The sequence below is a fragment of the Camponotus floridanus genome, unplaced genomic scaffold, assembly GCF_003227725.1.
Source record: "Camponotus floridanus strain SB8 unplaced genomic scaffold, Cflo_v7.5 scaffold171, whole genome shotgun sequence".
Lineage (NCBI taxonomy): Eukaryota > Metazoa > Arthropoda > Insecta > Hymenoptera > Formicidae > Camponotus > Camponotus floridanus.
In genome coordinates, this window is record NW_020229294.1 from 548,473 (window position 1) to 572,346 (window position 23,874).

At 39.7% G+C, this 23,874-nt stretch overlaps 4 protein-coding genes across 4 annotated transcripts; all 4 read left to right on the forward strand.

Annotated features, from left to right (window-relative positions):
* The first annotated feature begins 3,274 nt into the window (after positions 1 to 3,274).
* On the forward strand, positions 3,275 to 12,325 carry LOC112637508. The gene is made up of 5 exons (XM_025407383.1): positions 3,275 to 3,548; positions 4,089 to 5,032; positions 5,277 to 6,002; positions 6,531 to 6,620; positions 12,215 to 12,325. The coding sequence occupies exons 1-5, from the start codon at positions 3,275 to 3,277 to the stop codon at positions 12,323 to 12,325; spliced, it is 2,145 nt and encodes a 714-aa protein (XP_025263168.1).
* A 729-nt stretch (positions 12,326 to 13,054) lies between these two features.
* Positions 13,055 to 13,858, forward strand: LOC112637509. The gene has a single exon (XM_025407384.1). The coding sequence runs from the start codon at positions 13,055 to 13,057 to the stop codon at positions 13,856 to 13,858; it is 804 nt and encodes a 267-aa protein (XP_025263169.1).
* A 5,018-nt stretch (positions 13,859 to 18,876) lies between these two features.
* Positions 18,877 to 21,009, forward strand: LOC112637510. The gene has a single exon (XM_025407385.1). The coding sequence runs from the start codon at positions 18,877 to 18,879 to the stop codon at positions 21,007 to 21,009; it is 2,133 nt and encodes a 710-aa protein (XP_025263170.1).
* Positions 21,010 to 21,284: 275 nt separating this feature from the next.
* Positions 21,285 to 23,352, forward strand: LOC112637511. The gene is made up of 2 exons (XM_025407386.1): positions 21,285 to 21,812; positions 21,910 to 23,352. Exons 1-2 carry the CDS (start codon positions 21,285 to 21,287, stop codon positions 23,350 to 23,352), a joined length of 1,971 nt encoding a protein of 656 aa, XP_025263171.1.
* Positions 23,353 to 23,874: the final 522 nt, after the last annotated feature.

Below are 23,874 nucleotides of genomic sequence, written 5' to 3' on the forward strand. Positions count from 1 at the left end.
TTCGTGGGCAACCTCACCGATGGAGCTCCTCCTGTCTGCGGGGATGATCCTCGGCCTCGTCCTCGGTGTTTCGTCTCGTCAGCGAGGTTCACAAGCGCACCAAACAATACTTTTGACTGTTTCAGTCGGGCGGCCGCGACAAAATGATCCCTGGATCTCGCGATCCAGGGTCGATAGCGGGGTCGCTGGCCGCGCAGGGGGATGCGCGGACCCCCGGCCAATTAGCGGCCGACACGCGCGAGGTCCTGGCGCCTCGCGCGCCACGCGAGGCATTATTGCGTCCCGCGCGAAATAGCGCCAAGCTTGAACGCTGCCGCGGGCCCTTGTTCGGCCCGGGTGAGGTCCTTCCCTCGCCGATCCTCTCTTGGAGGATGGTTGTCTTATCGGCTGTCGTTTCCGGCTGTCGAAGAGAGGCAATGCTGCTCTCTCCGGTTCGGATTTCTGATGCCGGGTTCTCGGGGTCAGGCTCCTTCGTTCTTCCGAATTTCCCTCGGTTGTCGTGTTTAGCTGTCGCGGGGAGGCGATGCTGCTCTCTCCTGTTCTTCGGTGTTCGATGGTGAGGTGCCTCAATCCAGGCTCGACACAAATTAAAAAATACAAAAAAAAGAATTAATATTACACGCAATTATACCCATTCGCTCGTCTCTCCGGGGAGTACGGTAGCTCTCTCTCTCTCTCGACCTTTGGCGCGGCCACTCGGCTCGCGCGCCGTCACAATTGCCGGGGCGGATAGACGCGACGGGACGGCCACGTCACAATACATATATATATATATATATATATATATATATATAAATTTTTAGATAGAAGAACTTTGGGCACAACTGGAATGTAGTAATAAGAAACAATAAAATAACAAGATATGAAAAAATTCAATAATAAAATAACCCTATTTATCAATAATTTTTTTCGATTAATCATTTCGTCGATTTTTTTATATAGAAAATCGATTTTCAAAATCGATTCTTTTTTTAAAAATCGATGTTATTAAAATCGATTTTATTTTGAACATCGCTCATCCCTAAATCGAACATGTGTCCGATCGGAAAATATTGTCGTGTCCGATCGGTAGTGTGCGCAATCGGGACGATCCCATACAGTCAACATAAGTAATAAAAAAAAGTTAATAATTTGCAATAAGTTCGACAACTTTTGATTTTTATATCAATATCTAAGGAATTTATTTTAAAATAGAACATTATTCATGAATTTATCAATACTTTAATATTATGCAAAAATACATATGGTGCTATTAAATTATAACAAATGACAAACACACACACGTATATGAAAAGCTGTCAAACATATTGCAAATTATTAACTTTTTTTTAATTACTTATGTTGACTTATGTTGAAACTTAGACGTTTCGATATCAAAGAATATCAATCATTGTACTAATGATTTTATTTGTTGCAGATTCAGATTTTATTTATGTTTATTATGAAAATGAGAAAGCAACTAGCATAACGGATTCCATTGAATCGTTTTCTTAAACGTCCAACTCGTTAACTTCACAAAGCAATGCATCCACAAGCGTGGCAAAAGCCATAGTCTCTACTATCACGCCTCAAAAACTGACACTAGCAGATACTAAAAAGAGAAAGCGACAGATAAATGATGAAGTAGATACAGTAATGCTAGAATCATCCAAAAACATCTCTTCATTAGCCAACACATTGGAGATGGCATTAAAATAAAATCTAACGTCAGCAGTGTCACAACCAACAAAACCAAAACCAACAAAACCAGAATTACCTCATGCAGTTGAAAACATGATGAGTGGCATAACCTTAGGATTGAATAAAGTTTGTGAAAAACATCAAATGGATTGTTTTATATCGATCCTTGCTTGCATTAATGAATTTATAAAAAAATAAGTTTTTTATACATTTATTAATATGCATAAGATTTCTTGATTTTTTTTCATTTGATTCGATTTTCTTTATTATTCTTCTCATAGATTTTTAAAAAAATATGTTTATTTTTAAGTTTATTTTTTAAACTTTATGAAATGTTTTTATTTTAATCTTAGGATATTTTTTATAAAAATAATAAAAGGTTTATTTTTTTCATTATATATATATATATATATATATATATATATATACAGGGTGATTCAAAATAACCCCTGTGTCCGTGAAATGACACATTGTTGAGTTAATTCTAAGACGATTTTTCCTTTTGCAAAATTTCGTCCGAAGCTTAGTTTTCGAATTATTAAAGAAAGTAGTTAACGCATGACGGGTCGGATACAAGAGGCAGGCAAGGGTGACGCGAGGCCCGTCAGACGCGGGCGCTTACGCGGGGCGCCTGCTGCGATCAGCTGGTCGCTATACACATACAGACACACATGCGAACACATACATTCTCTCTCTCTCTCTCTCTCTCTCTCTCTCTCTCTCTCTCTTTTTCTGAGAAGACGTGTGTCATATCGCTCCGTCGAAATACTAAGTTTTCAGCGGTAAATAGTGAGAGAAGACGTAAAACAAGTTGTTCAAGTTATGTAGCTATAGACCGGGGATAGCTATGAAAGTTATCTAGCCGGGATATGGCGATATGTGAAGGTGAGCAGTGAATTTATTGTTCGGGACATCGAAGTCTCGAAAGACAGGTAGACATTATACGTGGACACAATAGTGCTGACGTGTGAAAGTGGGCCACAGGTGACTGAACGCATTAGGCTGATATTAACGGTTTCGGCCGGTAATTATCGGCATGGACGATGAATATGCAGAGTATCGATGCTCGGCGTGCAGGAAAGCAATAAAGAACAAAGTAGTTAAATGTAAAACTTGCTCAAAGCTTTTTTACCATCCGGGATGTATTAGTAAGCATAAAATTCTCGACGGGAACCAAGAATACGTGCCGTGTAAAGGCCCATTCGAAGAGTTTCAGGTTGAGAGTGAGAAAGATACAAACATGAAGAAAACGCCGACAACGACAGGAAGAGATAGGACATCATCTACAGGATCTGTAGGATCTACAGGTTCGTTCATAACACCGAGCAGTGGAAGTAAAGGATCAGCCATTGATGTAAAAGTAGACTGGATCATAAAGACTGTAAAAGAAATAAAAAATGAAACAACTTGTAAAAATGAAATTAAACTAATGATTCAAGAAGTAGTGCAAAAAGAATTAGGAAATGTTAAACAAGAACTGGAAAACCTGAGGAAGGTGATACAGGAAGTAGCGGAGCAAAGGAAGGATCGCTAAGAAGCTAGTGAAGCGGTTAGAGAGAAGAAAAAAGAAAATGTCATAATTGTTAAGCCGAAAATGCAACAAGAGAGTGAAACCACCAAAAAGTTGATAAAAGAGAAGGTGGACATTAAGAATATGGCTATGGGAATAACGAAACTAAGAAAAGCAAGCAAGGGAACAGTGATTGTGGGTTGTGAAGCTGGAGAGGAGGTGAAAAAGTTGAAAGAGACAGTTCAAGCTAAGCTGGGAGAAAATTACAAAGTGATGGAGCCGCCTCAATCGAAACCAAAGATAAAAATTATTAACATAGGTTTAGAAGAGATGAACTTAGATGATAGTGAACTTATAGGTACGATAAAGATACAGAATAGAATAGATACAGTAAATATGCGAATTGTGAAGAGAATAGTCAAAGAAAAGAGAAATAGCCAATCTGAAAGAAAAGGAAATGAAGAAGGATCAATAATAATGGAAGTAGATGAAGAGACGCACGGGCTGATATTGAAGAAAATAAAATTAAATGTAGGATGGAGGAAATGTCCTGTATTTGATCACATTAACGTTAAAAGATGCTTTAAATGCTGGGGATATTATCATATCGCAAAAAACTGTACGCGAGAGGAAACATGCCATATATGCGCAGGAAGTCATAACTCGCGTGATTGTACAGCGACGAAGAAGAAATGTGTGAATTGTGTGTTCAAAAATCGAACATACAATCTGAAGATAAATGACGACCATGACGCCCTTAGTCCGGAGTGTCCGACTTTTAAGAGAGCGCTACAGGAGGAGAAGAGAAGAGCAGGCTGGGAGGACGCTAAATAGCAACCACAGGAAGAAGCGGAGCTAATACTATATACAAATGCACAAAGTTTAATGGCACATAAAGATGAGATACAACATCAGATTATGAAGAAAATAAATCCTATGTTCTTGGCATTATCGGAAACTAGACTGATTGATGAAATCGAAGACAGTGAAGTGAACGTCCCGGGTTATAGTATAGTTAGATGTAATGCTGAGAATAGAAATACGGGAGGAGTTGTTCTATATGTAAGGAGCGAAATTAAATACGAGATAGTATTAGTAAAAAAATTAGAATCGAATTGTTGGTGTGCTGCGATAGAAGTGAAAGATAAAGTATATAAAGGAGTGATAATGGTAATATATCACTCACCGAGTGCATCGCACGGGGATTTCATGAGATTCTATGAGGAAATAGTGGAGGAGTTGGTAGTAAAGGGAGAATGCATAGTTATAGGAGATTTTAATATAGATCTTAGGATGGATTCGTTTTATGCGAAGAAATTGCAAGCAACAATGTTAAGCTTGGGTATGAAACAGTATGTTAACGAACCGACGAGAATTACGAAAGACACTCAGACAATTATAGATTTAATCTTCGCTAATAATGATAAAATAGTACAAGTAATTCATGAACCTAAAATAACGGATCACGCGTGGCTGAAAGTTGAGATGAATGTCAGCAAAATTGAAAGTAAATATAGAGAATTTATTGCTAGAAATTATAAAGAGTTTGATGTAAATGAATTTGCTATATTAGTGAAAAATAAACTACAGAAAAGTCAGGGATGTCAATGTGAATGTATGGATGTCAGTGAGAGAGCGAAACAACTTATCGATAGTATAGTGGATGCGTTAGATGTAATGGCACCAAAGAAAAAATATAGAATTCCGAAAGTATGGGAAGGGAAAAAGTGGTTTTCAGATGACATAAGAGAAGCTGCGGACAGTAGAGATAAGGCTTATAGAAGAGCATTGTATGATGATATTGATCAAAATTGGTTGCAGTATAAAATTGAAAGAAATAAAGTAATAAAATTAATCAGGGAGAAGAAGAAAGATTATTATGAATGTATGATAGATCTTAATAAAGGAGACCCTACATCTATGTGGAAAACATTGAAGGAAATAATTAGGGGTGAACCAGTAGGTATAAAAGAAGTAGGAAATATAGATTTTGAAATCTTAGGCGATACCGAAGAGTGCAATATAGCTGATAAATTTAATTTATATTATATACAAAGTATTATATAACATAGTAAACTCTATAAAGATCGATAAATCCGGTGGTGATATAATTGATCATTGGATGAATGTAAATAAGAAAATTATTTATATTATCAAAAACGAAAGAATTATGGAAAACTTTGAGACTGTTAAACTAGAACAGCTAGAAAAAATTGTTATGGGATTGCCAAAAAAGAAAGGTACGGAGGAAGGGATAACCAGCGATATATTGAAGGCAGTTTTTTCGGTAATAAAAGAGGAATTTGCGAATATAATAAATAATTCTTTAAGAGAAGGTTTGTGTCCGGAAGGATGGAAAACCTCAACGATAATACCAATCAGAAAGATAGATAAAGCGGTAAAAGCGAGTGATTATAGGCCTATTAATATGTTACCAATATTTGAGAAAGTGTTAGAACTGGTAATTAAAGAACAACTTGAAATGTACTTGGAAACTAACAATATTATAACAGAACATCAGTCGGGGTTTAGAAAATACTATTCGTGCGAAACAGCGATCCAAACTGTCATTGATGAATGGAAATTGATAGTAAGTGATAGAAAAATGGTAGGAGTAATTTTTATGGACCTTAAGAGAGCGTTTGAAACAATAGATAGAGAAAGATTATTAGAAAAAATGTATTATTATGGAATTAGAGGAATGGCTTTGGAATGGTTCAAATCATATTTAAATAATAGGAAACAGCAAGTGCGAATCAATCAAGCGTGGTCTGAAATATTGACAACAGAGTACGGAGTGCCACAAGGTTCGGTACTTGGACCTTTACTATTTATAATATATATAAATGATATAATCGAAGCCTGTCCAGAAGGGTGTAATATTAAGATGTTTGCAGACGACACGCTTATATATGTAAATGGAGAAAGTAGCGCGGATATAGAGGTAAAATTGAATACGGTTTTTAATATAATTGAACGTTGGATGAATATAAATAAGTTAAAAATGAATGCTAGTAAAACGAAATATATGATAGTTAGAAGTATTCGAAAAGAACTGAAAGGTAATACGGTTTTGAAATGTCTGGATGGAATTGAAATAGAACGAGTGAAAAGTATGAAATATCTAGGTATAATTATTGATGATAGACTTCGATTTCAAGATCACTGCGATTATATGATAAAGAAAATAGGTAAAAAAACAAGTTTCTTAAATAGAATAGGTAATTATATATCAGTCTATACTAGATGCATTATATATAAGACAATCATAGCTCCTCACTTTGAGTATTGCGCGACGCTATTAATAGGCATGGGGGAGACACAGATAACCCAATTGCAGAAAGTACAAAACAGAGCTATGAGGGTAATACTTCAATGTGATAGATACACCAAAGTGGATGACATGCTAGAAGCGTTGCAGTTTATGTCAGTAAGACAAAGATTGCAATATAATATATGTATATTTATTTTTAAGATATTAAATGGTTTGCTGCCAACTCAATTAAGGAATAGGTTGCAGATAGTAGGGAAGGAATGTGATAGAGAAACAAGACAAGCGGGTAATATTGAACTGCAGTTTAGGAAAACAAAGTCCGCACAAAAAAGTTTGTTTTATGAAGGCATAAAAATATATAACGTCCTGCCAGAAGAAGTTAAAAATTGCGATAGGCTAAAATTATTTAAGAGTAGGCTTAAGGCGCATATTTTCGCAATGTAAAATATGTAAGTTTAAATGTATATGGAAATAGCTGAGAAAGCTAATAAAAGCTCATCAATCAATCAATCTCTCTCTCTCTCTCTCTCTCTCTCTCTCTCTCTCTCTCCCCCTCTCTCTCTCTCTCTCTCTCTCCCTCTCTCTCTCTCTCTTTCATTCACTCACTCACCTGTATTTTTTTTTTTTTTTTTTACGAGAGAGGGGAAAATGCATTTTATGCATACCCACCGGTCGATCCAGTGAGTTATGTGGGACTCGAGTACCAAGTCGAATTACCAACTCGGTATTCCCTACCCACTAAAAACCCCTCTCTTTTCACGAATTTTCTTTGACATACTGTCCCTCTGTCCTTCCCGAGATCCGTTTTCACATAATGTCAAAAAATAGTTTTTATTACCTTGTTCAATGACTTCTGATGTATTGCTGTAATTGCTTGAAGAAGAAATGAATTTTCCGATAGATCGTACGTTCTCAGATTTAACGTAGATATCACGTTGCAAGAAATCCACACTAAATTATTAACTGAAAGTTTTTCTTCTTTCAGGAACTACATTCTTTTATAAACTTTAACATAATCACATTTATTTACTCACTCGACGAGACGAGAAATTTACTAATGACTCTATCACTAATCACTATTAATTACTGTCGAATAATAACTGTTGGCGATTAAAAATCACTTGATAAAAGAAACACGCACTACACGTTACTACACGACGCGACGACGCGACAATGCGACGATAATTACTCGGCGACTGTAAGCAGTTTTTTGTCATAGTAGATTGCGGTAGTAATAATATTAATATGTTAAATGTTTATGTTTACCGCATTCTTCAATCGAACACATAATCGCGTTCGATAACGCCAGTAGAACCTTAACCTACCGCAACCTACTATGACAAAAAACTGCTTGCAGTCGCCGAGTAATTATCACCGCATTGTCGCGTCGTCGCGTCGTGTAGTAACGTGTCCATGCGTGTTTCTTTTATCGAGTGATTTTTAATCAGCAGTTATTTTTAGTCAACAGTTATTATTCGACAGTGATTAATAGTAATTAGTGATAGAGTCATTATTAAATTTCTCGTCTCGTCGAGTGAGTAAATAAATGTGATTATGTTAAAGTTTATAAAAGAATGCAGTTCATGAAAGAAGAAAAACTTTCAGTTAATAATTTAGTGTGGATTCCTTGTGCAACGTGATATCTACGTTAAATCTGAGAACGTACGATTTATCGGAAAATTCATTTCTTCTTCAAGCAATTACAGCAATACATCAGAAGTCATTGAACAAGGTAATAATAACTATTTTTTGATTATGTGAAAACGGATCTCGGGAAGGACAGAGGGACAGTGTGTCAAAGAAAATTCGTGAAAAGAGAGGGGTTTTTAGTGAGTAGGGAATACCGAGTTGTTAATTCGACTTGGTACTCGAGTCCCACATAACTCACTGGATCGACCGGTGGGTATGCATAAAATGCATTTTCCCCTCTCTCGTAAAAAAAAAAAAAAAAAAATACAGGTGAGTGAGCGAATGAAAGAGAGAGAGAGAGAGAGAGACAGACAGACAGACAGCAGACAGAGAGAGAATATATGTGTTCGCATGTGTGTCTGTATGTGTATAGCAACCAGCTGATCGCAGCAGGCGCCCCGCGTAAGCGCCCGCGTCTGACGGGCCTCGCGTCACTCTTGCCTGCCTCTTGTATCCGACCCGTCATGCGTTAATTACTTTCTTTAATAATTCGAAAACTAAGCTTCAGAAGAAATTTTGTAAAAGGAAAAATCGTCTTAGAATTGACTCAACAATGTGTCATTTCACGGACACAGGGGTTATTTTGAATCACTCTGTATATTAAAGTTATACAGGGTGACCCATTTTAACTTAGGCAGCCAAATAACTCGAAAAATAAGCACACTACGAAAAAATGGTTAGAATCAAAATTTCGTCATTTCGAGGGGGACGTACAATGACGTTAAAATCAGCTTCCCCACCCCTCCCCCTGGGCGGTGAGGGGGGGCAAGTTTGGAATCTTAAATGGAACCCCCTATTTTTCATTGCATATTCTTGTAGCTTATCTCGAGAGCTTTCCAAAACACTATAATTAAGTACCTTTTTATTAAGTACTTTTTGAGTTATAAGGCTTAAAATAATTTCTTAATTTTACATAAACCATAAAATATCTAGTAAACCATTCATTTTTCGATTATCTTACCTTCATACTTATATGTACAAAATAATGAGAGGAATCAATTGGTGTAAAGAAAACATACAGTTGTTTTTAAGAAAAAATATGGAATTGTTAATTGCAGATTACATATTTTTTCTTAGAAACAACTATGTGTTTTCTTTACACCAATTGATTCCTCTCATTATTTTGTACATAAAAGTATAAAGGTAAGATAATCGAAAAATGAATGGTTTACTAGATATTTTATGGTTTATGTAAAGTTAAGAAATTATTTCAAGCCGTATAACTCAAAAAGTACTTAATAAAAAGGTACTTAATTATAGTGTTTTGGAAAGCTCTCGAGATAAGCTACAAGAATATGCAATGAAAAGTAGGGGGTTCCATTTAAGATTTCAAACTTGCCCCCCCTCACCGCCCAGGGGGAGGGGTGGGGGGGCTGATTTTAACGTCATTGTACGTCCCCCTCGAAATGACGAAATTTTGATTCTAACCATTTTTTCGTAGTGTGCTTATTTTTCGAGTTATTTGGCTGCCTAAGTTAAAATAGGTCACCCTGTATACAGGGTCTACCAAAAGTGTGGAAACCCCTAAATATCTCGGAAAATATTCGTTTTACAGAAAAGTGTTTCCAACAAAAGTTGTAGGGTTTAAGAAGATCTATATACTGATTCTATCAGTTTGACCTTGGATGGCGTCGTCAAGGTCAGGTCAAGGTCACATTGACTTTTTTAAATGACACCCCCTACATTTGATTGCATATTCTTATAGCTTAATTCAAGAGCTTTCCAAAACACTATAATAATGTTCATTTTTATTAAGTACTTTGCGAGTTATGAGGGTTGAATGATAGAGTAGCGCCGGTATTAACATTATCCAAGGTGTACTACATGGAGGTTACTCGCTCGGATTTGCATCTGTTGTGTGTGTGATCCAGCTAACTAAGGCAAGATCGATTCCTCAACATATCCTCATATTTCGCTGAAGTCAAATTGCCAAAAAATTGCTCCATAAAACGTGTATGAAACATCTCGTTAGTTCCTTCATTTACCGCTATGTGACGCACTACATGCAGTCTAACTCGCATTTAAAATTCAACTAAGAATGTATAAAGCTATCAAAGAACGAGCACCTTCTAACTTCAGCTTTGAGCAAGCAGAAATTAATTGTTATCGTCCAAATACAACGTACGATTAATTAAAATTAAACGTTTTAAAAATGGCTGGCGACTTGTCGGAACGTGAAAGAATCACTATCCTCATGATGCGTGGATGGGGTGATAACGAAAGATCGTTCTCTGATGTCGTTCGATTATTTAATGACACGTATCCGAACCGTCGAATTAATAAGTCCACTGTGTTAAAAACAATAGAACGTTTTAGACAAACTGGTAGCGTAAGAAATCGCTCTAAGTCAGGAAGACCATTGTCTGCAACCAACGAAGAAAAACAACTTGATGTTCTGCAGACATTTATTGAAGATCCCAATTCTAGTGTTCAGAGAGTCGCTCAAACTCACGATATTGCTCCCATGTCGGTTTGGAGAATTTTAAAGAAGAACAAGTTCCATCCATATAAATTGCAATACGTTCAAGAATTGCAAAACGGAGATGAGGAGCGTCGTATACATTTCTGTGAAAGAATGATGGCACTAATAGATGTCCGGCCCATCTTCCCTTATCAAATTGTTTTCACAGACGAGGCAACTTTTACCTTAACGGGAGAAGTTAATAATCAAAATTTTCGTTTCTGGTCAGATGAGAATCCGAATTGGGTGCGGGAAACTCACACACAACATCCACAAAAAATAAATGTATGGTGCGGAATAATAGATGGCTATTTAATAGGGCCGTTTTTTTTTGAAGAATATTTGAACGCTCAAAGGTATGAGAGATTACTTGTTGATCAAATAATTCCAGCCATACAGAATACTTTTCCAAATAATTTCCAAGAAATATGGTTTCAGCATGATGGAGCTCCTGCTCATTTTGGTGCAGGACCACGTCGTATTTTAAATGAGACTTTTCCGCTACGGTGGATAGGAAGAAGGAACGGAAATGAGGGAGGAGAGGATTGGCCACCTCGGTCACCAGATCTAACTCCTCTTGATTATTATCTATGGGGATATCTGAAGAGTAAGGTTTACAGAACAAAACCTAAAACCATTCACGAATTGATACAGCGAATAAGGGATGAAATGGCTTTGATACCTTTTGAAACGAATCGTAAAGTCATTTCTACATTCTACCAAAGATTAGCATATTGTCAGGAAGTAAATGGCAGCCACTTTCAGAATTTACTTTAACACATTGAAACACATTTGCAATCGTTTGGTGCAACCTAACCTGATCTCTGTATACACGCACCGCACGCACGCACACGCACACATTTCGAACAATTATTATGATAAATGAGCATCCACAAATTTATTTACTGTTTACTATGTCGATTGCTTTCCAGGTCTTTAAATGCTCGATTGTAATTTGGTTGGGTCTTTGCTTTTGCTGACTGGATCCACGACCGATCTTGCCTTAGTTAGCTGGATCACACACACAACAGATGCAAATCCGAGCGAGTAACCTCCATGTAGTACACCTTGGATAATGTTAATACCGGCGCTACTCTATCATTCAACCCTCATAACTCGCAAAGTACTTAATAAAAATGAACATTATTATAGTGTTTTGGAAAGCTCTTGAATTAAGCTATAAGAATATGCAATCAAATGTAGGGGGTGTCATTTAAAAAAGTCAATGTGACCTTGACCTGACCTTGACGACGCCATCCAAGGTCAAACTGATAGAATCAGTATATAGATCTTCTTAAACCCTACAACTTTTGTTGGAAACACTTTTCTGTAAAACGTATATTTTCCGAGATATTTAGGGGTTTCCACACTTTTGGTAGACCCTGTATATATATATATATATATATACATATTAGAAATATTAAGAGTTATATGTCAATCTAAATAAATTATAATAAACAAATTATTTTTTCTTTTCTTATTTATATCACTATTTAACTAAATTTTATTTTTCCAAATTAAAAAATTAATTATATACAATGTAAATATTTACATACTCTATGTTCGGCATTTAACCGATTTTATGCTACGCACCCTGTAGATGTTTGGAGCTATGGATGCTAGCACGCGCTCGAGACGTGAACCTAACAGCGGAATCACATGTTTTCGAAGTCGCTGTTATTTTCCGCCCTCTTCCCCGCAATTCACCTGACCATAATTGCTCGAATTCCTGAGCGCGGCCGTGTCAGTCTTTGCACTGGAGCCGAATAGTGAGCACCTTTGTATCGCGTGTAACGACTAAACCTTCGTCTGCGGCATTTTTCTCTTTATAATTGTTGCTAGTATAATTAATTGACTTTGACTTTATATTCAGTTTTATTGTGACTGTGCAATTTTCTTTGATATCGATTGTGTAAAGCCAAAGTGTACATATGTTTACTGTGAAATATATTGTGCTGTAATACATTTCTTCCAATTTCCTTAAACCCACTCGGATCTCCCGATCCAAAAATCGAACGCAGTTCGGCAAACTCCATCCGGCATTCTCATCAGAAAGATTTCGGCGAGTGCGCCAACATATCTGGTCCTTCGAGCCGGATATTGGAAGCAAATCAGTGCATATTGGACATATCAATCAAGGACATTCTAGCAACAATCTAACGGTTTGCCCATTGAAACATTTTCGGTAAGTAACAAACAGTTACTTATTGTATCAGACTTGCATTTGTGACAGTGTCGTTACACCGCGCTCACCGCTTGACGCCCCGCGCTCCGCGTGCGTCTCGCCCACCGTGTCGCGATCGCCGATTGACGCTCTGCGCTCCGCGCGCCAACAAGCTCAGCGCTCAGCTGTTCGCGCTCCTAAAGACTTTGCGTCTCGCTCCGTGCGTTCAACGCTCTCGCTCTAGCGCACGACGGACACTCCCGTGCTTCGTTGATAATGGACGCGCAAATCAAGAGGCAATTGACCACAGCCGGTTACATTGAACGCTTTTGGGAAAATCTTCTCAAGGCCGGAAAAGAAAAATTAACTCGTGCACATTTGACGGCACATCTTGAACTTTTAGAGTCATATTGGTCAAAATTCTTCAAGATTCACAACGAATTGCTAGTCATGGAGAGGATAGAAACCACTGAGTACATGAAGCAAGATTTGTACTCCAAGACAGAAGAAAGTTATATTTCCACGAAAACCACAATCACTGCATACTTGCAGAACGTTAAACCGGTCAGTTCTCCGGGATCCAGTGAAGCAAGCACGGTCCTCCGTCAAATTCAATTACCAAAGATAAATCTGCCCACTTTCAATGGCGATCAGCTGGCATGGGATAGCTTCAGAGACCAGTTCATGTCGCTGGTTCACGAGGTCGATGGACTCGCTCCCATTCAAAAGCTGCAATACTTAAGGTCCAGCCTCACTGGTGAGGCCGCTGCAGTTGTGTCCGGTATTGAGATGACAGCCAACGGTTATGTATCGGCGTGGGACGAGCTAGTGACACGCTACGACAATAAACGAGTTCTTTTATCGAGTCATATGCGCGCCCTAATTTCTTGTGCTCCGATTACAAAGGCCGCCGAAATAAACAGGCTCGTCAGTGCCGTCAATCAGGCAGCTCCCTCTTTCAAAGCTTTAAAGCGCCCGGTAGAGCACTGGGACGACTGGTTTGTACATATCTTAGTGGAAAAATTGGATTCATCTTCGCGTCTTCTCTGGGAATCGTCACAAAAATCTAGACCGATGTGAACCTGGCGCCCGACTTTACAAAAATTAAAATTTTTTTATACAGTTCGTTTGTACTTCGTTTGTACCTGTTTGTACCACACTTCATTTCGTTTGTACCTCAAAGGGTAAACAAATACAAAGTGGTTAAAAAATGGCCAGCGCCCAACTTTAAGATATTTTAATTTCATTAATGTCATTCGATAGAGCATCGTTTGTACCCGTTTGTACCTCTTTTCAAATCGTTTGTACCTCAAAGGAACCGGAAGTACAGAATTTTCAAAAACCTCCAAGCGGTAGTTTCGTCAATTTTTGAGATATCTCAAATCGGCCAACGCCCTTCGAAAGAGCATCGTTTGTACCCGTTTGTACCTCTTTTCAAATCGTTTGTACCTCAAAGGGTAAACAAATACAAAGTGGTTAAAAAATGGGCAGCGCCCAACTTTAAGATATTTTAATTTCATTAATGTCATTCGATAGAGCTTCGTTTGTACCCGTTTGTACCTCTTTTCAAATCGTTTGTACCTCAAAGGAACCGGAAGTACAAAATTTTCAAAAACCTCCAAGCGGTAGTTTCGTCAATTTTTGAGATATCTCAAATCGGCCAACGCCCTGCCAACCAGATGCCGAGTTTCCACCGCGCAAGCGTGGACACGTCCACGTGGACATCTGGTGGAGGGGAGTAGAGGGCATTTATCAGAGAGAATCGACGATCAATAGCGCGACGGCACAGAACTGTTTTTTAGAGACTTTCTCTGCGTCCTTCTTATCGTTAGATTATACGATCTCCGTATCTCGGTGTCGACCGATGCGTTTATTAAATTATTCGTTTATTAGCTTGCCGCTTAAAAATTTATAAACAAAATTATTGATATAAGCGAAATCTTTAAGTTTATTTACGAAAATAAATTTACCAATAAAAACAAAATGCCACGTCAACCAAAAAAGAACGTTGATGAAATCTTTGACGTAATTAAAGATTTGAATTTTTTTGACGCTGAAGGTCAGATTCTTCGACTATCTGACCCAATTTGGAAAGATGCAGAAAATATTTTAAATAAGGAGCTTTCTGCAAAATATTTATATATATATATGTCGCAAAACAGAAATTCTTGAGCGGTTTCCTAAAAAATGTGATGCTTTATTTAAAGATGCGTTATCGAAATCGCTTAACTCATCTGACAAAAATCACCAATCAAATGAGTCGAATTGGTCGATGTCTTCATCATGTCCTCTCAAACCATGGCGTACTGTTTTATATTTAGAGAAAAAAATGTGGCAATTTCCGAATATGAACAAGATAATGACAAACATACATTATTAAAACCTGGATGGACAAATATAATATATAATGAAGTATGGAAACAATTAAAAATACCGTGTTGTTTCGCGTTTAAAACTGCAAGAATAAATCGAAATCCAGGAGAAATATTTTTAAAAATAAAAGGGAAATGTACAGAATGTGGTGCATTTTTTAATGCATATAGTTTGTGCGAGCCCAGTAATACGGATTCAAAAATGGAGATACATGTCTCGACTTTTGACACTAGAGAAATCGCACACAAAAAGAAATGACAATTAAGAAAACCCGAAAAGAATAGCGTTGTAAAAGATTTAGATGCGACGTCTGCATATGGTTGGAGAAGAGAGAGGGCAAACGAGATAATGGAATTTGGCGATGTAGAGCCAGCTCATTTATATAGTGAATCCGTGTTGCGAAAAGCGAAACAGTTAAATAAGGATGAAAAATTAGGACTAGGAAAAATATCCGATTCTATCGCATCCGTTTTGCAACTAAAATATAAGCCCGAATTTTCGTCAGCTATACGAGAAATCGGTTTGGATAAATTTTTCATAATTTATTTTAGTCCAGAGCAATTATTTTTATATAAACAATTTATTCGACATGAAAAGATAGGCATGTTAAGTATTGATGCAACAGGATCGTTGATTAAAAGTATTAAAAAACCTGATGAATCCAAAAATCCTATATTTTTATATCAAGCTGTCGTTCCTTATAAAACAAAAATTTTACCTGTTCTTCAGATGGTATCTGAAAAACATGATACCAATATTTTGACATATTGGTTACGCGAGTGGTTGCGATTTGGTGCACCTTGCCCAAAAGAGGTCGTCATAGATTACTCATTTGCACTTTTAAATGCGATCGCTCTATCATTTAACAACTGCGATCTTAATGCGTACGTCGAAAATTGTATGAAAATATTACAGAATAATGATTCGGCAAATGCTCCCAAATGTATTCTTCGGATTGACATTGCACATTTGATTAAATCAGTCTGTCGCTGGAAATGTTTCAGAGATAAACATGCGCGTATTAAAGATTTTTTTGTTAGGTGCGTTGGCATTTTAACTAACACCACAACGCTTGACAATTTTCAACAGATTTGCCTTGATATCCTGATAGTTGCATTTTCAGAAACAGAAGATATTTCCACCAACACGTGTGACACATTTACATGTTTTAACGCGCAACAACGATTATTAAATATAATAAAAACGCAAAATTTTGAATATTGTGAAAATACGGATACAAATGAAATAAATATAGATAGAGATAAAGATACAGATGAAAATTATTTAGATTATTTAGATGAAATTATTTAGATTATTTAGATGAAATTTGTAATAACGAATCCGTTGAATCCATCAATAATTTTCTTCGCAACATCGAAGAAAGTAGTAAAAAAATAAAATCTGGAGATAGGCCCAATCCGTATTACTGTAAAAATGTTGGTGTCAATTTACTAAGAATTTGTAAGGAATTTCCTTTATGAACAGCTACAATGACATTAAATGGAATGAGTCATACAGCGTCATCAGCTAGAAGCGAGGAATATTTTAATGAATTAAAAAATTTGATTTTTAAGGGTGCAAAAAATATACGCATTGACAAATTTTTAATCTCGCATATAAGATCTCTCGCAGGTACTACGAAAATTTTAAATGCTGATACGACAAGTAGTCAACGAGACAATTAAAGTTTTAAATACTACAGATTCGAATGAATCTATTGATATATCAGATACTAAATTGATCACGAATAGTCCTGATAATTTTGAGATATTATCGGACACTTCATCACATACATATAACACATATGAAGATTACACGACAAAGCTAACTGAAACAAATATTTTAAATGAAGTAGAAACCTGGAAAGGACATAAAAATACAAAATTGAAACGCGGAAAATATTTAAGAGTATGTCCTGATGTTGAAAGTTTTCATAGGAAACCTCATGTAACATCAAAAATTACAATGTTACAAAATGGTAATAATTTACGTCCTCAAAATATTTCAGGATGATTTACAATGATAAAAAATACGTGTGCATTTGATTCTATAATTCAGTCCTTGTTAGTAGGTTACTGTGACTGGATTTCTTATTACGATTACGTAAATACGCATAATAATAATGTAATAAAATTTATAAAAATGATATCTACACTTGGCGCATCACAAAAAGTTTACAAAGATAGAGCGCTAATTTTAAATAACATTTTCCAATCGAAAAGTGGTATGATTGAGTGCGCGTGTAACATAAATCAATTAGTGGCCAAACTTTTGATGCAAGATGCATTATCTTATGAAATATCGCAACAATGTTCAACTTGTGATTGGATGCATCAAGAAAAGATCACAATTATTGAAATAAACACTAAACCGATGTATGAATATGGTATGCGCGGTTTGGAAAAGGCTCTTAACGAAAAAATTGAAGCCGTAAATCAAAAATGCAGACGATGCGCAAATGATAATTTAAGTATAAACTTTACTTCAGGGATGCATCTTTTTATAGATATAGAGTGTTTACAATGGACCGAACTCGCTAAGAGGCTCGGATATCCTAATTGGTCCGGTATGTTTACTCTTTCAGAGATACCAATAGAGATCCAATTTTGTAAATCCACATATAAATTAGTCGCATCAATCGAATATATAGGTGGCATTAACAAAGATGACGTAGGGCATTATATTGCGCACTGTCGTCGCATATCAGGAAACTGGGAAATATACGATGATATAAATAAAAACAATACTGCAATAAGAACGTCAACCAGAATGCTCTTGCAAAAAAAAAATATATCTCTATTAATTTTTATAAAACACTAAACCATTATATTTTTCTGTACGTTTTATTTAATAATTATAGAGATAACTATAATATATAATTATGATATATGCATATACTCTTATAAAATTAATCCTAACTTATAAATATTATATTCCTCTATACTATACCTTTTATTAAGTTTATATATATATACGAGTATATATATATATATACATATATATATATATATATATATATATAAATTACATTTTATACATGTACACACATTTTACATTAAAAAAACGTATATAATCTTATTACCTATATATCATATTACCTATATAATAATATATCTATATATATATATATATATATATATATATATATATATTATTACTTATTCTATGTATAACCTTAATACCTACATAAATACTTACTGCACAATCTTATCTATATGTAACTTAATTATTAATCAATAACTATATTAGAGTAGTCAAAGTGACTTTGCTTTAACCAGCCGGTAGATTCTTCGGGCTTGCTTTAATTAGTTGGCTGAATTTTTGATTTGCTTTAACTAGCCAGTACACTCGGCTGGCTCGCTGTAATTAGTTGACTGAATTACTGACTCGCTTTAACTAATCAATCCATTCTTCCGGCTTACTTTAATTAGTTGGCTTCATTTTTGACTCGCTTTAATTAGCCGGTCCATTCTGCAGGCTTACTTTAATCAGTTGGCTCAATTTTTGACTCGCTTTAACTAGCCAATCATAACACTATAAACTAAAAAGTTGAAAAAAATCTGTACTTCCGGTTCCTTTGAGGTACAAACGATTTGAAAAGAGGTACAAACGGGTACAAACGATGCTCTATCGAATGACATTAATGAAATTAAAATATCTTAAAGTTGGGCGCTGGCCATTTTTTAACCACTTTGTATTTGTTTACCCTTTGAGGTACAAACGAAATGAAGTGTGGTACAAACAGGTACAAACGAAGTACAAACGAACTGTATAAAAAAATTTTAATTTTTGTAAAGTCGGGCGCCAGGTTCACATCGGTAAAATCTAGCCAGCTATTTCTGGCATTCAATGATCTCAAGTCATTCTTGCTCACTCGTGTTCGAGCTCTAGAAGCCGCACAGCCGCATACGCCATCGTTGACGAGCAGTTCAGCGAAAATAAAGAAAAGCGGACGTCGAGACGAGATCTCCTCTCACTCTGCTTCTACCACTCCAGGCTCGCAGTGTCCTCTCTGCAAGGATCATCACTCGCTGCGATCTTGTGCCAGATTCAAGGCCTACTCTGTTGAGCAGCGCCGCGAACAAGTGCGAAAGGCGAGGGCGTGCTTCAACTGCCTGGGCTACAATCACACGTTGACAGCATGCCCCTCGACCAATCGATGTCGTCTCTGTCACGACAAACATCACTCTCTCTTGCACGCTGAAGAGACAGCGGCTTCGCAGCCACCTGCTCAGGACTCACACACCTCGGCCACGCTATCGAACAAGGTCGCTGCTGCCGGAGAAGCTGCAAAGGTTGCAGCATTGTCGAGCTCCATCAGCAGCATGGTGCTGCTCGCGACTGCCATAATTACATTGATTTCCGAATCGGGTCGTACGATTACCGCGAGAGCACTCTTGGACTTTGGTTCCGAAGCGTCGTTCGTGTCGGAGCGCGTTGCACAGCAACTTAGGTTGCGTCGACGCAAGATCGGCGTAACAGTCTCCGGACTGCAGGGAGTGACCACCGGCAAGGCCTCTCATGCCGTATCACTTCTGATCGGCAGCAGGCGGACGCCATCTTTGCGCATTGCTCTGCCCAATGCGCTAGTCATGCCCAAACTAACTCCGTTTACTCCTGGTATTCAGGTACGCAAGGACAACTGGCCCCATCTTGAAGATCTCGATTTGGCGGACCCAGGCTTCGATCGTCCGGCTGCCGTCGACGCAATTCTAGGAGCTGACATCTACGGGATGCTCATCGAGGGCGGAGTTAGACGCGGATCTCCCGGAGAGCCAGCAGCTCACTCTACTGTTTTCGGCTGGGTTCTGATGGGCCCGCTCACGGCCAAGGACAACTTACCGCCGAGCGGCATCCTCAGCTATCACACTACCGTTGAACCTGATCTAGGTCAACAGCTTCAGCGGTTCTGGGACCTTGAAGAGGTCTCCTCGCAACGGATTCTCTCGCCTGACGAGAATTACTGCGAGCATCTATTCAAGACAACGCATTCTCGCGACGCGCAGGGTCGCTACATCGTGCGCCTTCCGAAGAAACCGGATCCGCCGGCGGAGCTCGGAGACTCCCGTCGCGGCGCACTTCGGCTGCTCTTGCAGAACGAGAATCGTTTAAGTCGAATTACACCTCTTAGGCAATCTTATACTGATTTCATGAGTCTGTATTCTGCTCTAGGTCATATGGAGCCAGTGTCCAGCAACGAGTCGAACAGGAACTCTTACTATTTGCCACACCATGCCGTGACTAAGAAGAATGATCCGGGTGGAAAACTACGAGTCGTTTTTAACACTTCGTTTCGTACTACAACGGGCGTCTCTCTAAACGACCTGCTTCTGCCTGGACCTCGGCTGCAGGCGGATCTTTGGCTCGTGTTGACTCATTGGCGACTGCATCGATTTGCCTTCACCACGGACATCGTTAAAATGTTCCGGCAAATCCGCGTTCATCATGAAGACGCTGACCTCCAGAGAGTCTTATGGCGGGCGGAACCCGGCGAGAAGATAACTGATTACCGTCTTGTCACGGTTACGTACGGCACGGCGCCTGCTCCGTACTTGGCAATTCGAACTCTGTTGCAGCTGGCCCAAGATGAAGAACATCGTTTTCCGAAGGGAGCAGCTGCCATTCGCTCCAACACTTATGTTGACGACATACTAGCCGGAGCGAGCACCCTAGAAGAAGCCCTTGAGGTCAAGGATCAACTTGTAGGTCTCCTTGAAGCTGGAGGATTTCAGCTCAGCAAGTGGGCAGGCACGCACTCCGCGTTCTGTCCGGACGCAACCAAAGAGAGCGTCTCATCTCCGACGCAGACTGTGTGGGCGCACTTGGCGTCCTTTGGACTCCCGCCGTTGATGAACTGAGTCTCAGAGCGGTTCCGTCGCTGAACTACTCATTAGCGCCTACAAAACGTACCGTTCTTTCTACGGTGGCCAAATTGTTTGATCCGGCGGGGTGGGCCGCCTCCGTGCTTGTCGCTGCAAAAATCTTTATCCAGGATCTCTGGATGGCAGGCCTGGATTAGGACCAATCGATTCCTTTGAACCTGCGGTCACGCTGGCTGCATTTCGTTGCCAAGTTACCCGAGTTGAACCGAACCCGGATACCGAGATGGACCGGCGTTCAAGGAGGATACGAAATGCACGCATTCTGCGATGCCTCCGAACGAGCATATGCTGCCGCTGTCTACTTGCGCGGAATCAAGGACTCAGGCGAATTCGGATCATCTCTTCTGATCGCCAAAACAAAGGTCGCTCCTCTGAGGCCGGTCTCAATTCCGCGACTGGAACTTTGCGGTGCTCTGCTTGCTGCCCGGCTTCTTCGTCGCATCGCGACCGAGCTGCAAATTGCCTCCGCTCACTTATACGCTTGGACGGATGCGCGAGTTGTCTTGGCGTGGATTCGGGCACACCCCTCGCGCTGGACAGCATTTGTGGCCAACAGAGTTGCTGCCATACAAGAATGGTTGCCGCCAGTTCATTGGCGCTACGTCTCTACACAGGAAAATCCGGCCGACTTGGCCACACGAGGCATCGCTCCCTCAGATTTAGAGAGCTCTCAATTGTGGTGGACTGGCCCACAATGGCTTAAATCTCCTTCCGAGTCTTGGTATGCGGTTGACTCAGTCGAATCGGAGGTTGATGAAGAGCGTCGTTCACTTGCGACAGTATTCAATGACCGACCGAGGCCAGATCTTCAGGCCGAACCAGAAAACGATTTACTGTGTCGATTTTCGTCTTTTAACAAACTTATTCGAGTTTCAGCCTTTTGCCTTAGATTCCTGCGAAATGGAACTCGCCCCGGAACACTTTCTCTCTCTGCCGATGAATCGCTGTCGCCTTCGCTGGCTCCGCATTGTGCAACAGCAGAGCTTTGCAGCAGAGCACAAGACTCTTTCCGAAGGAGAGCCTGTATCACGTCGCTCTGCTCTGCTCGCACTGCGACCCTTCATCGCGGGGGATGGTCTCATTCGAGTCGGTGGTCGACTTGGACACGCCCCGCTGACCTTCGAGGAGAAGCATCCAATCATTCTCGCCAAGGACAACCATTTGTCGCTCTTGTTGGTACGCGACGCGCACCATCGGACTCTCCATGGCGGACCGCAGCTTACCCGCAGCGTACTCATCCGCCGCTACTGGATATTGCGAGTTAATTCTCTGATCAAGTCCGTCACACGTAATTGTGTAAGATGCGTTCGCTTCAAGAATGCACCCGCGCAACAGCAGATGGGTCATCTTCCTGGCGATCGGGTCAGAGCTGCTCGTCCATTCTGGTCCTCTGGCGTCGATTATGCCGGGCCAATTCAGCTCCGAGCCTCCAAGGGCCGAGGACAAAAATCTTATAAGGGGTATATATGCATTTTCGTTTGCATGTCCACTAGAGCAGTTCATCTGGAGGCTGTCTCGGACCTTTCGTCTGATTCCTTCCTGGCCGCGTTTGCACGATTCGTAGCAAGACGAGGTCGCTGTGCGCGCCTTGCCAGCGACAATGGGACCAATTTCCGAGGACCGGACAAGGTCTTGCGAGACATGTTTCAAGCGGCATCAGACTTCTATCACGAATGCCGAGACAAACTAGCGCAGGACAGTACCGAGTGGCACTTCATTCCCCCGTCAGCTCCGCACTTCGGCGGGCTGTTGGAGGCGGGCGTGAAGGCCATCAAGTATCATCTTCAGCGCGTTCTGGGTGACCAGCTTCTCACCTACGAAGAGTTGTCTACTCTCCTTTGTGAAATAGAGGCGTGCCTCAATTCCAGGCCGCTCTATCCTTTAAGTAACGATCCAGCTGACTACGCTGCGATCACTCCTGGACACTTCCTAATTGGTGAAACTCCAATCAACATTCCGGAGCCTCCATCTCCTGTCAAGACTTCCAGCTCGGCCACCTCACGTTATAAGTTGATTTCTAACATGCGTGATCATTTTTGGCACAGGTGGTCGCAGGAGTATCTCCAGCACCTTCAGCAGCTCGGAAGGTGGAGACATCGTTTTGCCAATCTCCAACCTGGAGCTCTAGTTCTCATCAAGGACGACTTGAGACCACCCGCAAAGTGGTCTCTCGGACGAGTCGTTCAGGTGCATCCCGGCGACGACGGGCTCGTACGCGTTGTTACAGTGAACACTCCCACCTCACAGTTACGTCGCCCAATCTCGAAGATCTGCCCGCTTCCGATCAACCATGAGGAAGCAAATCACGCTACCAACTAACATCCAACGTTCGTAGAAAGCGGACTCCTTACGGCGGGCGGACATCCGTGGCTCTGCGTTATTTATTTCGTCCTGCGGACGAGGCGGGCGGAATGTTCGGCATTTAGCCGATTTTATGCTACGCACCCTGTAGATGTTTGGAGCTATGGATGCTAGCACGCGCTCGAGACGTGAACCTAACAGCGGAATCACATGTTTTCGAAGTCGCTGTTATTTTCCGCCCTCTTCCCCGCAATTCACCTGACCATAATTGCTCGAATTCCTGAGCGCGGCCGTGTCAGTCTTTGCACTAGAGCCGAATAGTGAGCACCTTTGTATCGCGTGTAACGACTAAACCTTCGTCTGCGGCATTTTTCTCTTTATAATTGTTGCTAGTATAATTAATTGACTTTGACCTTATATTCAGTTTTATTGTGACTGTGCAATTTTCTTTGATATCGATTGTGTAAAGCCAAAGTGTACATATGTTTACTGTGAAATATATTGTGCTGTAATACATTTCTTCCAATTTCCTTAAACCCA